Source organism: Chlorocebus sabaeus, chromosome 1, assembly GCF_047675955.1.
Source record: "Chlorocebus sabaeus isolate Y175 chromosome 1, mChlSab1.0.hap1, whole genome shotgun sequence".
Taxonomy (NCBI): Eukaryota; Metazoa; Chordata; class Mammalia; order Primates; family Cercopithecidae; genus Chlorocebus; species Chlorocebus sabaeus.
Window position 1 is genome coordinate 68,093,212 of NC_132904.1, and position 17,680 is coordinate 68,110,891.

The 17,680-nt window shown below is 47.6% G+C and overlaps 1 protein-coding gene across 2 annotated transcripts in view; it reads right to left on the minus strand.

The window, feature by feature from the left end:
• STIM1 (stromal interaction molecule 1) overlaps positions 1-1,980 on the minus strand; it is a 214,824-nt gene extending 212,844 nt beyond the window's left edge. For both annotated transcript variants that reach the window (XM_008019954.3, XM_008019953.3), the window contains exon 1: positions 1,241-1,980. In XM_008019954.3, the coding sequence (XP_008018145.1) occupies positions 1,241-1,379 (139 nt within the window). In that variant the 5' untranslated portion in view covers positions 1,380-1,980. The remainder of the gene's footprint in view (positions 1-1,240) is intronic.
• Between the last annotated feature and the right edge of the window lie 15,700 nt (positions 1,981-17,680).

A 17,680-nucleotide genomic window follows, 5' to 3' on the forward strand; every position in this document is an offset into this window, starting at 1 on the left:
CCCCAACTCTGCAGGTCACAGCTTTGGGCAGATCACAGCCAAATAGTGAGAGAAATGAGAAAAGAGAACTGATCTTCTAAGCCTTATGTAAAATGACTGGATTTTAACAGAGTTCCTTGATGGGTACAGTGGCTCACATCTGTAATCCCAGCACTTTGGGAGGGATCCCTGCACAACACAGAGAGACCCTGTCTGTACAAAAAATTAAAAATAGAAAGAAAAAAAAAAGTTAGCCAGGCCCAGTGGCTCTTGTGTTTAGTCCCAGCTACTGGGAGGCTGACACAGGAGGATGACCTGAACCCAGGAGTTTCAGACTGTAGTGAGCTGTGATCACACTACTGCATTCCAGCTTGAACGACAGATCAAGACCCTGTCTCAAAAAAAAAACAAAACAAAACATAAAAGTGTTCCTTTCTACTGCAAAAGTATACCAGGGTTCCTGCTGCCTGATAAGCCTTCACAACTGCATAGGAAAAACCATGACAGATCAAAAGTAGCATGGTTTCCCTAGCAAGCAGACTTGGGGGGGTGGGGGCGCGGTGGAGGCGAGGGGAACTGTAGCTGGAATTCCCACCCTCATCAGTCAGAAGAAACAGAATAAGCAACAAGTGGTCCCAGGAATTATATCATGTCTATGTCAAGAAAAGGCCATTTAACACCCTAGTGGTAAATAGGATTCCATCTAAGGAACCGTCTGGATATTTCAAATGCACACAGCAAAGAGACAAGACTACCTAAGGGAAGGGTGGGACTAGGGTTCCCACGGTTGTTGGAATAGGTACACCTGAACACCAGGCTTTCAGGCAACAGAGTTGGCCCAGCCTTAACTTTCCCTTTCCAACATAAGTGGCCCCAACTTCCCCCATGCTGCTCAGTACTAAAACTGACTAGGAGCAATGAACTTATCATCTCACCAGGCCATTCTTCCAGACAAGTAGGCCTAAGATGGGGTCTTTCCTTGCTGATCTAAAAGGTCAAGTTGCCCCAAAGGCTTCTTATTACTGTCAAGAAAAAAAAAAATCCTGAGGGGTTGATGAGGAAAGTTGTTCAGGAAAGATAGAGACATTTGCCATGACTACTGAGCAGAAAGAACTTCTTGGACTACCTGGAACAGGCAGTGCCATGTGTGGATCCTCCATGAACCTCACATGTACAAACCTAGATTTCAACTTGCCCTCTTCGGGCCACTCAGTTCTAAGCCAAAGCCTACAGCCCAGTCCAGCCCACAGCAAGGCCTTACCTGCTGCAGTGGACTCCTCAGAGTTGGCCCCCGAGCTGGTTCCTGTCGCCTTCTCACTGTGAATATGGCTGAGGCTCTGACCCTGGTGCAGGAGGAGTCCCCAGAGGAGCCACAGGGCAAGACGGACGCATACATCCATGACTCTAGGTCTCAGTCAACATGCGTCTGATGTGGACACCTCGGGATCCCAAAGGCAAAGCCAGGAGCCCGCGAGTGCAGCCGACGGTCTCCAGGCAAGATGCCCTCGCGGCTCCGCAGCTGTCCAGCCACCCGCAGGCCTGCCCCCTCCAACAGCCAAAGGTCAAGTGCTCCAAGTTTGAGTGCGGGAGGAGGGCTGGCTCCTCAGGTCCAATAGTGGGTCCGCCGGGGCTGCGGCGGCCTGAGCTCGTGCGGCTTCCGGAGACTTTGGGCAGAGTGGCTGCGGGGCTGCTGTCAGCTCCGCAGCTTACTACACCCCTGCGGGAGGGGGCGGCAGGAGTCTCCGCGGGCACAGGAGTGGGGGAGGAAGAGCAGAGAAAAGAGGCAAGAAGGGGGCACCTGACCTCGCCCTGCCGAAGAGCGGCTAGCAGCAGAAGCTGGGGAGGGCGTGCGACCCGCAGGGTCCTGAGGGCGCAGGCGTCTCCAGGATCCTGGGCCTCCTAGGCCGAGGTCAGCGCCCCCGCCCAGTCCCGTGCCCAGGCGGCTGGCGGTGCCCAGGTCCAGCAGGCGGACGCACACCGGCCAGGCCCAGGACAGCTGCTCCCAGGCGGGCGGGCGACGCGGGGCGGGCCCGGGGCGAGCGGGGGCGTGCTCTCCCGCCGGCCCGCCCCGCGCCGCCCGGCCCCCAGTGAAGCCCGGGCCCGCCCCAGCGCCCGGCTGGATCCCGGAATAACCGGTGAAGACGGCTCCCCGGAGCCCCCAGCCCCCAGCGGGCTCTCCCGGACCCCCAGCCCGCGCTAGTCTTTGCCAGGACGCCCCTCCTGCGCAAAGGATCAAGTCCCAGCTTCCTTTTCCCCCTCCAGAGTCTCCAGCGCCAACTGCCGGCCCGCAGGCGGGTCCCTGACCCGCAGTTACTCAGGTAACTCAGGCCTGCGGCGGCGGCGACAACACCTGCCCTGCCCCGATCTCCGGGCCGTGGTGCTGCTCCACTCGCCTCAGTTCTAGAGGCGGTCTAAACAGAGACCCAGGACACAACGTTAGCCTCCCAGGAGCCGCCTGAGGCGACAACAGCCCAGCCCGGCTCGGCCAGGCGGCGAGCTCCCAGCCCCCAACTCCCTGGCAGTTCCCAGGCTCCGCCCTCCCGCCTCGCCTGACAACCAATCGACTTCCGCCTCTCTGCGGCTCAGGAACCCGCGCGCTTCGTCGCCCGTGCGCAGCGGCCCCTGGTGGAAACATCGGCGAACTGCAGACAGGACTTGCGCTCCTGGGAGGGCCTGCTCTTTTGCAGAGGGTTGGAGAGTAAAGCTAAGACCCGCCCCGGGGGAGGCCCACTAGGGCCACTGGGGCCTGCGAGTGTTTTCAGAGGAAATGATGATGCCAGAAAGCAAAATGAAATGTCCAAACCACTCTAGCTAAAATTCCCTTACACATTCCTTGAGTCTGGGCTAAAGGGTGCCATCTGCCTTCCTGACCCCACCTCCCCTCCCCTCCAAGCTAAGTGTGATGCCCTCCCTTAGCTCTCACAGCCTGTTTTCCTACCTGCCCCTCAAGCTCCCAGCCCTTTAAGGTTTTTCGGTGGGGCCCGTAAATGATTCCTCCCTGCATCTCATTTTCCCAGCTACCTCTCTGGTGGAGGAGGTGTCAGCGACTTGAGAGTGAGTGCGCCAAAGAAGAGAGAGCCACGCCTGAGCCTCCTTCAACAAAGCCTGCACTTCCTGTTCTTTTCTCAAGCGTGCTGTCAGCAGATCTTGACTGAAACCTCTGTGCCCTACCCTGTCCTTGGCACCAGAAGCAGGGGAAGGGATTAGGCCCAGTCCCTCCTCTGACTGACAGTGCTAAACCAGCTACCTGTTCTGAGCAAGCCCTTTGAAGACTGGGAATACGGATTTGCCCAACAGCTGCCTGGCTTAAGGGTTAGGCCGTTGATATAAAAATACGTAGCTAACGTCACCTACTACCACTCCCCCGGCTCTATTAAGCTCCTGTCACACTAGCCTTCATTAAGTTCCTAAACACGTCAAACTCAGCCACCTCACGGCCTTTGTATCTGCTGTTGCTTCTGCCTGAAACACTCTCCCCTGCTCCAAAGTTCCTCATGTAGCTGTTCTCTCATTCTTACAGATACAGCTCAATGTGTCTCCTTAGAAACTTTTACTCTGCCCACCCCTTCAAAATCAGTCTGTGGCGAAAATTGGACCATACACCTGTCTGCCCCTCCCCCAATAGGTAGTGATTGCCACTCTTCAGGTCAGAGGCTGTGCCTCATTCATCTCTGTTACACTAGGACCCAGCCATAGACCCTGAACATGGTAAGTGCTCTGTAAAAGCTGGATGACATGAGTTAATTCACTTGAACACTCAGATACTAAAAACTAACACTCAATACCGGAATATTGGAAAATTGACCAGAACAGTTGAACCCCGACCTAGGTTCTCCTAGACCTATTCCCTGAGCCAGGGGTCTTAAATTCAAATGACAAAGTGGGCAGGTAGGTAATACAATTAAGAAAAGTAGGTAGGAGGCCGGGTGTGGTGGCTCATACCTGTAATCCCAGCACTTTGGGAGGCTGAGGCGGGTGGATCACGAGGTCAGGAGATCAAAACCATCCTGGCTAACACGGTGAAACCCCGTCTCTACTAAAAATACAAAAAAATTAGCCGGGCGTGGTGGCGGGCGCCTGTAGTCCCAGCCATACGGGAGGCTGAGGCAGGAGAATGGCATGAACCCCGGGAGGCAGAGCTTGCAGTGAATCGAGATTGCGCCCCTGCACTCCAGTCTGAGGGACAGTATAGACTCCATCTCAAAAAAAAAAAAAAAAAGAAAAGAAGAGAAAAGAAAAGAAACGTTGGTAGGAGTAATAGGGAATGGTGGGGATTATGGAGAGCAGGCAGAAAGGTGAGCCTAGTATTGCTAGAATGTCATTAAGAGAAGATGGGCTGGATGCAGTGACTGATACCTCTAATTCCAGCACTCTGGGAGGCCAAAGTGGGAGGATTACTTGAGCCCATGAGTTCACGACCAGCCTGGGAAACATAGTGGGACCCCCATCTCTACAAAAAAAATTTTTTTAATTAGCCATGAGTGGTATCTGGCATCTGTGGTCCCAGCTACTGAGGAAGCTGAGGTGGGATGATCGCTTAAATCCAGGATCTCAAGGCTGGAGTGAGCCATGATCACACCACTGGACTCCAGCCTGGGCAATGAGCAAGACCCTGTCTCAATTTAGAAAAAAAAGAGAGAGAGAAGATGGAAATCTGGACTTTCATATGACATATCCTTTTTAAAAAAATATTAGCAATGCATGTAAAAGAATAAAACCTTATATAGGCCACAGAAAACATGTCTGCAGCCCAGATTAATCACTCAGACTGACAGTTCATCATTTCTACCTAAGCCAGCTCTCCTGCCTATGCACTCATTTGCCTAAGAGAACATGAAAGAAATGAGCAAAGTAAAGCATGTTTAACACAATTTCCTTCAAACTCGACTACAGCATTTCTTTTCACCACCACATGATTTCTTCGGGGTTATGGGTGCTTATCTATTTGGTACAACAAATAGGTCTTGCAGGCAGGAAGCCAGGGTCTGTTACCAATTTACACCAAGATCTTAAACCTCTTGGAGCCTGTCGAATTTCCTGTGATGCTAAAATGGTGTCTAAGAACTAAAAATAGTTACTGTGATGCACCAATTTCAATTCTGGGTGTACACCCAAAAAATTAAAGCAGGGTCTTAAAGAAAATTATACACCCATGTTCATAACAGCATTATTCACAACAGCCACAAGGTGAAAGCAACCCAGGTGTTCATGGATGGATGAATGGATAAACAAAATATGGTGCATAGGTACAATGAAATACTACACCGCCTTAAGAAAGAAGGAAATCCTGACAATGCTCCAACATGGATGGACCTTGAGGATAGCCAGCTAAGTGAAATAAGCCAGTCACAAAAGGATAAATACTGTTATTTCATTTATATGAATGTACCTAAAACAGCCAAATTCATAGAGACAGAAAGTAGAGTAGTGGTTGCCAGAGACTGGGGAGAGGGGACAGCTGGAAATAGTTTCAGTTTTACCAGTTGAAAAAAGTTTTGGAGATTGGCTGCACAATAATATGAATGTACTTAACATGACTAAATTGTACACTTAAAAATGATTAAGATGAGGCTGGGCGCAGTGGCTCACGCCTGTAATCCCAGCACTTTGGGAGGCCGATGTGGGCAGATCACAAGGTCAGGAGATCGAGACCATCCTGGCTAACACGGTGAAACCCCGTCTCTACTAAAAACACAAAAAATTAGCCAGGCGTGGTGGTGGGCGCCTGTTGTCCCAGCTACTCGGGAGGCTGAGGCAGGAGAATGGTGTGAACCCAGCAGGTGGAGCTTGCAGTGAGCCGAGATTGCACCACTGCACTCCTGCCTGGGCAACAGAGCAAGACTCTGTCTCAAAAAAAAAAAAAAAAAAATTAAGATGGTAAAATGTATGTTATATATTTTTTAACCACAATTAAAAATAAAAATAAATAACTGGGCACCAGAGCTCACACCTGTAATCCCAGCACTTTGGGAGGCCAAGGCCAGCAGATCACTTGAAGTCAGTGATTTGAAAACAGCCTGGCCAACATGATGAAATCCCATCTCTACTAAAAATACAAAAATTAGCTGGGCATGGTGGCACGTGCCTGTAACCCCAGTTACTCAGCAGGCTGAGGCAGGAGAATCACCTGAACCTGGGAGGCAGACAGCCGAGATCACACCACTGGACTCCAGCGTTGGTGACAGAGTGAGACTCCATCTCAAAACTAAAACAAAATAACAAATAAATGGTACCTGGGAGCCGAAGCCACAGCCTAGGCAACAGGAAGAACATTCTGGTGTCTTCTCTGCCTCCAAGATCACGATGTGACACTAGAAAAGTCAGTTCCCCTCTGAATTTCAGTCTCTCCAACTATAAATTGGTCAGCTACCAGATTATTGACCCTGTGCAGCCTTAATATTCTACAAAATAAAAAGATTCTGAAACCTGATGGATCTTCCTGGATCAGAAACTGTGACCCTCATCTCTATAGCCCCTATGCTTCATCCTTCTAAAAATGTGACCCTTGCAAGAACCCAGGTATGTACTAGGGCTTGCACCTAAAATCCTAACACTTTGGGAGGCTGAGATGGGAGGATCACTATAGCCCAGGAGTTTGAGACCAGCCTAGGCAACATAGTGAGACTCTGTCTCTACAAAAAAAATACAAACATTAACTTGGCATGGTGGTGTGTCCCTGTAGTCCCTGCTACTCAGGAGGCTGAGCCAGGAGGATGGCTTGAGCCCAGGAGGTCAAGGCTGCAGTGAGCTATGATTGCCACTGCACTCCAGCCCGGGTAATAGAGCAAGAATCTGTAGAAAAAAGAAAGAAAGAAAAAAAAAAGGACCCCTCACCATATTGTAAGCCTCAGGAGGAAACAGAGAGCTTTCTCCCATCTCTCTTTTTATACCTATGCAGTATATCTCCCTTGAATTAATCTTAGGGCCTTGCTTAGATGTTCTGAAGTTGTTGGCTAAATCAAATTGGATTAACTAATTCTTATGCCTCTATTCCACTATTTGCAAGAGTTTTCACATGTATTATCTCATCTCTTCCTCAAAGAAGCTCTGCTAGATAAAACAGGGGCTACACGGTGGTCCCCAGGTTGACCTGAGGTCAACTTCTGTCCAAAAGTAAGTGAGTATGGGGTCGGGTGCAGTGGCTGAAGCCTGTAATCCCAGCACTTTGGGAGACCAAGATGGGTGGATCACCTGAGGTCAGGAGTTCAAGACCAGCCTGGCCAACATGGTGAAACCCGGTCTCTACTAAAAATATAAAAATCAGCAGGGTGTGGTGGCATGCGCCTGTAATTGCAGCTACTCAGGAGGCTGAGGCAGGAGAATCGCTTGAACCCAGGAGGCAGAGGTTGCAGAGAGCCAAGATTGCACCACTGCATTCCAGCCTGGGTGACAGAGCGAGACTCCACCTCAAAAAAAAAAAAAAAGTGAGTATAGTACAATAAGATATTTTGACAGAGAGAGGCAGGAAAGAGAGAGACCACAATTGATCTATTTTATTATTAACTATTTTTGTTCATCTCTTACTGTGTGCAATTCATAAATTAAGCTTTATCATAGGTATGTGTATAGGAAAACAATATATATAGAGTTTGATACTATCTGCAGTTTCACGCATCCACTGGAGGTCTTGGAATATATTCTCCATGGATAAGAGGGGACTACTTTACTCATTTTATAGATTAAGAAACTGAGGCTGAGGAGATAAAGTGGCAGGTGAGAGCCAAGCTTGCTTTCTTCTTTGGGATTCCTTCCCCATCCTTCAAGTCTCAGCTCAAGTTAAATAAAAGCATCCATGCCCTGACCAATGATGATACCTTATCATAAATAAAAGGTTATGATTTTTAGAAAAACTCAAAAGCTCCACCCCGCTTTAGCACCTTGCCTGACTTCCCCTGTCTCTTCAGTCTTCCTCTATACCTTAGAGTAAACTTATGTAACTGGGTTATGATTTTTTTTTTTTTTTTTTTTTTTTTTTTTTTTTTTTTTGAGATAGGGTCTTTGTTACCCAGGCTGGAGTGCAGTGGTACGATCATGGCTTACTGCAGCCTTAACCTCCTGGGCTCAAGTGAGTTTTATTTTTTGAACAGGAATATTATTTTTATTTATTTATTTATATTTAGAGTTCTCACTCTGTTGCCCAGGCTAAAGTGCAGTGGTGCAACTATAGTTCACTGCAACTTTCAACTCCCGGGCTCAAGCGATCCTCCCACCTCAGTCTCCCGAGTAGCTGCGACTACAGGCACGTGCCACCATGCACAGCTGAATTATGATTATTTGATAAGTATGTATCTTCTACATTAGCCTCTGAGCTCATCAAGGGTTGCATTTTATTCATCTTTATATTTTCACAGTCTAGGTTGCCCATTACATGGCTGGTACTCAATAAACGTTTTGCTAAGTGAATAAATTAATGATGTGTGTTCTGTACAGCAGCCTAACTATCCTTTCTTCACACCACAGGGTTTCTGGTTACCAACAGCTTTCATTCGGAAAATGAGGGAGACTTTGCTAGAAATAATAATTGAGAGTCCAAAATCTGCTCAGAAAAGTTTAGGAATCCCCTAGTTTGCGTTGCATTATTAGTAGCGCTCCCTGGTGTCCAAAAATGGAAAGTATCGCTATCGCTGAGAAATTGCCCAAGGTCTGGCTGGGTAGAAAATGAGAGACCTTAGCTTCTAGCAACAACTCTTCCTAAGCTAGTTTCACACAGAGAATCATCTCCTTATCCACAGTCAGTTCTGGAATCTTGCTTGCAATGTTCATTCATTCATTTAACACCTACTGAGCACCTATTTGTAACAACTTAGTTGCTACTCTCAAAAAGCTCCATTTTTATGGGGAAAAAAATGGGGTGAGAGTGTGTGTGTGTGTGTGTGTGTAGATAATTAGCACATGTCAATATGCTTTGAGAGGGATTGGTAGAGGAATAGGTGAGGGAGCACAGAGGAAGGACAAGTAACAGTCTAAAGCAGTCAGGAAGGCTGTGCAGACTCACAGATTGGGGAGTGTGGGTGAGAAGTGGGGTTCTGGGATCAGACTGCCTAGATTCACATCCAAGCAATGTTGTGTGACTCTGGGCCAGTTACTCAATCTCTCTGCCCTCCGATTCCTCCATCTGAATAAAAGTAGGATTTTGTAAGGCTTAGATGTGTTAATAAGTAAAACAATTAGCACAGTCCTTCTCGTAATGTGCTCAAAAACTGCTGGCTCTTATTCTGCAAGAAATTTCAGAGCCATTAAAGCATTATGCCAAGATCAGGTAACTGTGATTTGCAGAAATTATTCTGGCAATAGTGTTGAGAAAGGATTGGAGAAGGTAGAAGCTAGAAACAAGTGACATGGTCTGATAGACCTGTGCTGATAACCCAGCTCACCTTCATGTTAGCTGTGTGACCTTGGGCAAGACCTGAATTCTAATTTGGACAATAATGATGGGAATAGAAAAGGGTTCAGATTTGAGAAATATGTGGTGATTAATTAGATGGCCAGGTGAGGAGGCAAGAGAGATCAAGGTTAAACAATAGCTGTGGTTTTAGAAGGTACTATTGTGTGCCAGGTATTATGCTAAACATGCTACATTCAATCATTCATTCAACCAATATTTACTGAGCAAAGTATTTCCATACCAGGCACTGTTCTAGGCACTAGGAATATAGCACTAAATAAAATAAGCAACCCTTGTTGCCCTCATGGAGCTTACATGTTATCTCCTATAATGAATATCCACAGCAATCCTGAGGTGTAACACAATTTAGATTCATCTTACAAAGGAAATTAAATCTGACACGTTCAATTTTCCTATCTGTGAGAATTCTTTTTTTTTTTTTTTTTTTAGACAGAGTCTTGCTCTGTCACCCGGGCTGGAGTGAAGTGGTGTGATCTCAGCTCATTGCAACCTCCACCTCCGTGGTTTAAGTGGATCCTCCTGCCTCAGCCTCCAAGTCGCTGGAATTACAGGTGCACACCACCATGCCCGGCTAATTTTTGTATATATATATATATTATTTTTTAGTAGAGACAAGATGTCACCATATTGGTCAGGCTGGTCTTGAACTCCTGACCTCAGGTGATCCGCCCGCCTCGGCCTCCCAAAGTGCTGGGATTACAGGCGTGAGCCACCTCACCCAGCCTATCTGTGAGTATTCTTTTTTTTTTTTTTTTTTTTTTTTTGAGACAGAGTCTCGCTCTGTCACCCAGGCTGGAGTGCAGTGGCCGGATCTCAGCTCACTGCAAGCTCCGCCTCCCGGGTTCACGCCATTCTCCTGCCTCAGCCTCCCAAGTAACTGGGACTACAGGCGCCCGCCACCACGCCCGGCTAGTTTTTTGTATTTTTTAGTAGAGACGAGGTTTCACCGTGTTAGCCAGGATGGTCTCGATCTCCTGACCTCATGATCCGCCCGTCTCGGCCTCCCAAAGTGCTGGGATTACAGGCTTGAGCCACCGCGCCCGGCCTCTGTGAGTATTCTTAACTGTAAAATGGAAATAGTATTACCTGCCTTATAGACTTGTTATATTTATTGAGTTAATACATGTAAAGCATATGTAAAACATATCTCAGTTGTTTTCTTAACATTATTTCTTATTATTCAGCAACTTCCCTAGGATCATACAGCAAGTAAATGGCAAAGATGAGAATTGGGGAGAAAGAAGGGAGGCAACAGGGAATCCCGAATCAACTGGACATGTATAGTTGGGTTGCTCTTAGAATACCAGGACTGAGGATGGAGAACTTTCCTGGGGCGGGGATTATGCCAGATGATTGGGTACCACCACCTGGCTTGGAAAACCTCAAAGATGCAAAGCTGTCCTGGAGGCAAACAGGACAACTATTGTCCTGCCTGCCTGGGAGAAGGGACCCTCTTGGAAGATAGGGCATGGCCATTGTCCCCACTCCTTTCATCCATTTAGTTCCTTGAGGGAGTCAAGAACAAAAGTTCGGCCAGGTGTGGTGGCTCATGCCTATAATCCCAGCACTTTTGGAGACTGAGGCAGGCAGATCACTTGAGGTCAGGAGTTCGAGACCAGCCTGGTGAACATGGTGAAACCCCCATCTCTACTAAAAATACAAAAATTAGCCGGGCGTGGTGGTGCTTGCCTGTAGTCCCAGCTACTTGGGAGGCTGAGGCAGGAGAATGGCTTGAACTTGGGAGGTGGAGGTTTCAGTGAGCCGAGATTGTGCCACTGCACTCCAGCCTGGGAGACACAGCATGACTCCATTTCCAAAAAAAAAAGAAAAAAGAAAAGAAGATCGGAGATTGTGACTCTAGAACTTTGTTTAATTTGTAACCTCTTTTTAGTTCTTTCTGCTGTCTCCTTTCTGGCCCATCAAAGCCCACGAAATGGGATATTAGACTTGTTTTGGGGGGCAGCAATAAAGAGGAGTAATGAAAAGGAGGCCAGTCGCAGGGGCTCACCCCTGTAATCCCAGCACTTTGGGAGGCCGAAGCAGGTGGATCACTTGAGGTTAGGAGTTCAAGACCAGCCTTGCCAACATGGTGAAACCCCATCTCTACTAAAATACAAAAAATTAGCCAGGCGCAGTGGCAGGCAAGTGTAATCTCAGCTTCTCAGGAGGTTGAGGTAAGAGGATTGTTGGAACCCAGGAGGCGGAGCCTGCAGTGAGCTGAGATCGTGCCATTGCACTCACTCCAACCTGGGCTACAGGCCAAAACTCCATCTCAAAAAATAAAAAATAAAATAAAGGCCACGCACCGTGGCTCACGCCTGTAATCCCAGCACTTTGGGAGGCCAAGGTGGGCGGATCACCTGAGGTCAGGAGTTCGAAACTGGCCTGGCCAAAATGGTGAAACCCCATCTCTACTAAAAATAGAAAAAGTTAGCTGGCCATGGTGGTGTATGCCTGTAATTCCAGCTACTCAGGAGGCTGAGGCAGGGGAATTGCTTGAACCCAGGAGGCGGAGGTTGCAGTGAGCAGAGATGGTGCCACTGCACTCCAGCCTGGTGACTCTGTCTCAAAAAAAAAAAAAAAAAAAAAAAAAGGAGTAATGAAGAGGAAACTGTATTCTACTCTTGAGGCCAGCTGAGAGAGGGAAGACCAAAGGATCAAGAGGAGCCCCAAGAAGCCTGAGTGCCTTGGAGCCACAGCAGAGGCAAAAGAGAATTCAGATTTAAGGGTAACCTAAAGGGGCTGGGACTGGAGCTAAGCCAAGACCCCTGTGGATCACTGGTGAACTCCAGGAGCTGGAGTTCAGTGAGGAATAGGCTGGGAAGACCCCTTTGGAATCCTCAGGGCACTGGTGAGATTAGTTCAGGTCCTTTCTCCTCTCACTCTCTGTCCCCTCCTCTCTCTTTCAGGGAAACTAGTCAGCTTCAGCACTTTGACATTGAGAGGGAAGAATTAACCAAGGTGGAGGATACCTGAAAACATCAAGGGAGTGTAGAGAAATTAACTAATGTTTATTTGCTCTACCCTCGGGCAATTTACGAGGGCTCCACATGCATTATGTCATTTAATCCTCACAATTTCATGCAGCACTTGCCAGTCCCATTTTATTGTTTTTTATTTGTTGGTTTTTAGAGACAGGATCTCACTCTGTCACCCAGACTGGAGTACAGTGGCACGATCATAGCTCTCTGCAACCTCAAACACCTAGGCTCAAGTGATCCGCCCACCTCAGCCTAGCAAGTAACTGGGACTACAGGCATGTGCCACTATGCCCAGCTAATTTTTGTGTGTGTGTGGAGATGAGGTTTGCTATGATTGCCTAGGCTGGTTACAAATTCCTGAGATCAAGTGATCGTCCCACCTTGGCCTCTCAAAGTGTTAGGAATACAGGCATGAGCAACCACACCCAACCATTCTCATTTTAAAATGAAACTAAGACTGAGAAGTTGGCTCTGTTATATGCTCTTACAGCACTCTGTACTTTTTTTTCTGGAGAAAGGATCTTGCTTTGTTGCCCAGGCTGGTCTGAAATTCTTGGGCTCAAGCAATCTTCTGGCCTTATCCCCCTGAGTAACTAGAACTGGAGACAAACACCACCATGCCCAGCAGCAAGCTGTACTTTTGTATGATTACCTGTTTAAGGTCTCTCTCCCTTGCCAGTTATATCAGGGCAGTTTTCTCTACTTCATCATTGGCATGTAACACTATGTCTGGCACCAAGAAGATTTTCAATAAAAATGCATTGAATATTTATGCATATGGGAGATCTCATGTGACTAATCAAAGGCCATACTGTGTTACAACCATCCTAATCTGTCTCCAAAACCTGTCTGTGATCTCTATTGTACCCCACCAAGTGCTTTCATGTTATCTCACTTCTAAATGTCCAGGTTCAATGTCCTTGTCCCTCAGCTGCTTGTAAGCATACATGCACCCCACCTACCAAGAACTCACTTATTCAGGGAAAGCTAGTGAGAAAGTAGAAAAAAGAAACAGCCCATTTGGGATTGTGCCCTCTTCCTACCCTCTTCAAGGCAGCATTTCTCCTCCTTCAAGAAGCCTTTACAGACAGCTCCACCTGTCCATCTGCTTCCCTTTCCTCTGGCCCTTCCTATACTTGTGCCACAAAAGTGTTTCCAAGTTACCTGGAGTCTGATCGTTCTACACATATTAGTACTTTATTAAAGCAATTTAACTCTATGGATGTTTAGTGAAGGCAAATGTGTGCTCAGGCCTGCCTCTGTCAGGCCTACTGGGTCGACACAGAAATGAATCAGACGAAACCTCAAAGGACTTATAGTCAGTGGGGAAGACAGATATTAGGCACAGATGCAATTTACTAGAGCACAAAGCATGATGACCTAAATGGTATTAAAGAAGTATGAACAACATGCTATGTGCATAAACCTTAATTATTATTGTGAAGAGTGTATCATAGAAGATCAGACCTCAAAGGTATCATCTAGTTCAACCTCTGTTTTCCAGTGGAAGAGTTTGAGACACAGAGAAGGGTGGGGCCTAGCCTAAAATCTCAGCCTGTCGGTCTGAGCCAAGACAGACTTCAAGTTGTTTTTTGTTGTTTTGTTTTTGTTTTTGTTTTTTTGTTTTTTTGTGTTTTTTTTTTGAGACGGAGTCTCGCTTTGTCGCCCAGGCTGGAGTGCAGTGGCCGGATCTCAGCTCACTGCAAGCTCCGCCTCCCGGGTTCACGCCATTCTCCTGCCTCAGCCTCCCGAGTAGCTGGGACTACAGGCGCCCGCCACCTCGCCCGGCTAGTTTTTTGTATTTTTTAGTAGAGATGGGGTTTCACCGTGTTAGCCAGGATGGTCTCGATCTCCTGACCTCGTGATCCGCCCATCTCGGCCTCCCAAAGTGCTGGGATTACAGGCTTGAGCCACCGTGCCCGGCCTTGTTTTTTTTTTTTTTTTTTTTTTTTTTTTTGAGACGGAGTCTCGTTTTGTTGCCAGGCTGAAGTGCAGTGGCATGATTTTGGCTCACTGCAACCTCTGCCTCCTGGGTTCAAGTGATTCTCCTGCCTCAGCCTCCCTAGTAGCTGGGGTTACAGCCATGCACCATCACACCCAGCTAATTTTTGTATTTTTAGTGGAGACGGGGTTTCACCATGTTGGCCAGGATAGTCTCGATCTCCTGACCCCGTGATCTGCCTGCATCAGCCTCCCAAAGTGCTGGGATTACAGGTGTGAGCCACTGCACCAGGACAGACTTAAAGTTTTCTAAAGCCCAGCCTTGGGCTCTTTCCTCCTCCTCTGATAGCTTCATATGCAAAGTCCTGTACTTCATCAGACCATGAGATCTTTGAGGCTGGGTCAGGTTCTCCTTCCTAAACCAGGACTAGACAAGCCCAAGACACTTACAGGCTCAGGAAATGCAGTCTGATCCCAGGCTGCCAATCCAATCTTTCAATCTGCTGCACCTAATGTGCTCCCTCTTCTTACCATATGTCCTTAAATTGATTTTCAAATATTTTTTGCAGGAAACTTAAAATTAAACTCTTTATGCAGAATACCAGCAAATAAATGAGATAAAAGTGAACCTTTTCTGGTTGAAGGGGACAGAGTCCATAGCTCCATTATTTTTCCTGCTCTTAAGTCCTGGGAAGGGAATTCTAGGAACACATGTCAAAAACATTTGCTCTGGAGCTGGATGTGGTGGTGTGTGCCTGTAGTCCTAGCTACTTGAAAGGCTGAGGTGGGAGGATGACTCGAGTCCAGGAGTTCCAGGACAGCCTAGGCAACATAGTGAGATTCCCATCTACAAAAAAAAAGGAACAATAAACAACAACAAAAAAAACTTTTGTTCTGGGACATAATTTTTAATGGTGTCATAGAAACTGCTTTAGCGTATGGTCTTCCTCTGAATCCTGTCATATATGGGGCTCACAATCCTTTCTTTATTCATGAAATGCCAAGCACCCCAATGTCAAGTGGTCCCAATGGAGTATGGATGGGAATGAGATTTTCCCCTTGTCCCTCCTGCTCTCACGTCCTCCACAGAGAGAAATTTGTCTGAAGGGCTACAGGGACCGGACCAAAGAGGAGGAGAGACCCAAACACTGCCTGGCAGGTCAGGGGAGGCTTCTAGAGAAGGATCTTTGAGAAAGACTTCATCCACATAGTCATTCACCAGCCTGAATCTGATAAAGCCTCTGTTTTCGAAGGTGATACAGTAGCCACCAGCTACACATGCTATTGACCACTTGAAATGTGTCTAGTCAAATTGAGACATATTGTAAGTATAAAATACACACCACATTTCAAAGACTTGGTACAAGAAAAGAATGTAAAATATCCAGTCAATTTTTATAACCAATAATTTTTTATGTTGATTATCATGCTAAAAGATAATATTTTGAGGCCGGGTGCAGTGGCTTGTGCCTGTAATCCCGGCACTTTGGGAGGCCGAGGCGGCCAGACCACGAGGTCAGGAGTTCAAGACTAGCCTGGCCAACATGGTGAAACCCATCTCCACTAAAAATACAAAAATTAGCCGGGCATGGTGACGCATGCCTGTAATCCCGGTTACTTGGGAGGCTGAGGCAGGAAAATCGCTTGAACCCAGGAGGTGGAGGTTGCAGTGATCCCAGACTGTGCCACTGCACTCCAGCCTGGTGACAGAGCGAGACTCCATCTCCAAAAAAAAGATAATATTTTGGCTATGTTGAGCTAAGCCAAATATTGTTAAAATTCATTTCATTTCTTTCTTTTCATTTTTTTTGAAATGTCATTACTAGATAGTTTTAAATTACTTATGTGGTTCCTATTAAATTTCTTTTTTAAAAAATATAAGTAGGCTGGGCATGGTGGCTCACACCTGTAATCCCAGCACTTTGGGAGGCCGAGGCAGGCGGAACAACAGAGATCAGTAGTTCGAGACCAGCCTGGCCAACAAGGTGAAACCCCGTGGCTACTAAAAATACGAAAATTAGCCAGGTGTGGTGGCATGCACCTATAACCCCAGCTACTTGAGAGACTGAAGCAGGAGAATTGTATGAAACTGGGAAGCGGAGGTTACAGTGAGCCAAAATGGCACCACCACACTCCAGTCTGGGCGACAGAGCAAGACTCCATGTCAAAAAAATAATAATTATATATATATATGTGTGTATATATATATATATATATGCAGCTGGCCAGGTACGGTGGCTCACGCCTATAATCCTAGCACTTCGGGAGGCCAAGGTGGGAGGATCACTTGAGGTCAGGAGTTTGAGACCAGCCTGGCCAACATGGTGAAACCCCATCTCTACTAAAAATACAAAAATTAGCCTGGTGTGGTGATACATGCCTGTAATTCCAGCTACTCGGAAGGCTGAGGCAGGAGAATCGCTTGAACCTGGGAGGCAGCATTTGCAGTGAGCCGAGATCATGCCACTGCACCCCAGCCTGGGTGACATCGTGAGACTCTGTCAAAAAAAATGTTTGTGTTTATAGAGACAGGGTTTCACCATCTCTGTGATTACAGGCAGATGCCACGTGCCAGGTTCTCAGCGTATATTTTTAAAAGATACTTGTTTAGTGTTTGAGATATGCATTGACAACCGGTCTTTTACACCCATTCTCATGTTATCTTCAAAATTATGGGGTGAAATATTATTCTATTTTACCAAAGACAGATTTGAGGCTCAGGTTAAGCTATTTATTCCTAAAATCAATCCTCTTATTTGAAAAGCTTCTGGAAGACAGGGATCCTGTCTTAAACGTTGTTTCTTCACAGTACCTAGCACGGAGCTCTGTCCACGTGGTAGGCGCTCAGAAAGTTTGCGCTGAACGAAGGATATGGACTCTCAAGTCAAAACTCCAGGGAATTGAAGCACCAGAGGGCGCCCATGAGCCCGCCCACCCGCGGGTCCCCAGGGCCCAAGCCGGACCTCAGGCCTGGGTGCGCCCCAGCAGAACAGGGGGCGAGGGGGCGAGGGAAGACCCAAGTCCTCCGTTCGCCCCGCCCCCTCCCCAGAGCCACGCCGCGCGGAGCTGCACGGTGCTGAACGACGACTCGACATCCTGTTTTTGGGCCCCGCGGCTCCGCCTGCGCCTCTGCTGATCTTGTCTTTCCCTTGGGTGCTGACGCCAGCGCCTCTTCCCCTACGAGTCTCCCCACCTTCCCCAGGGGTCTGGGGCCTTCCCACTGCTGAATCACCACCACCTCGCACTCCCCCAGCGCTCAGGGCAGGGGTGGGGACTGCCCCAGCCTCGGCCACCACTCTATTCCTGGGGCTGGCTGAAGGCACCAGGCCCAGGGGCGCCTTTCTCAGCATCTTCCCGTGGAGGCTGGTGGGGT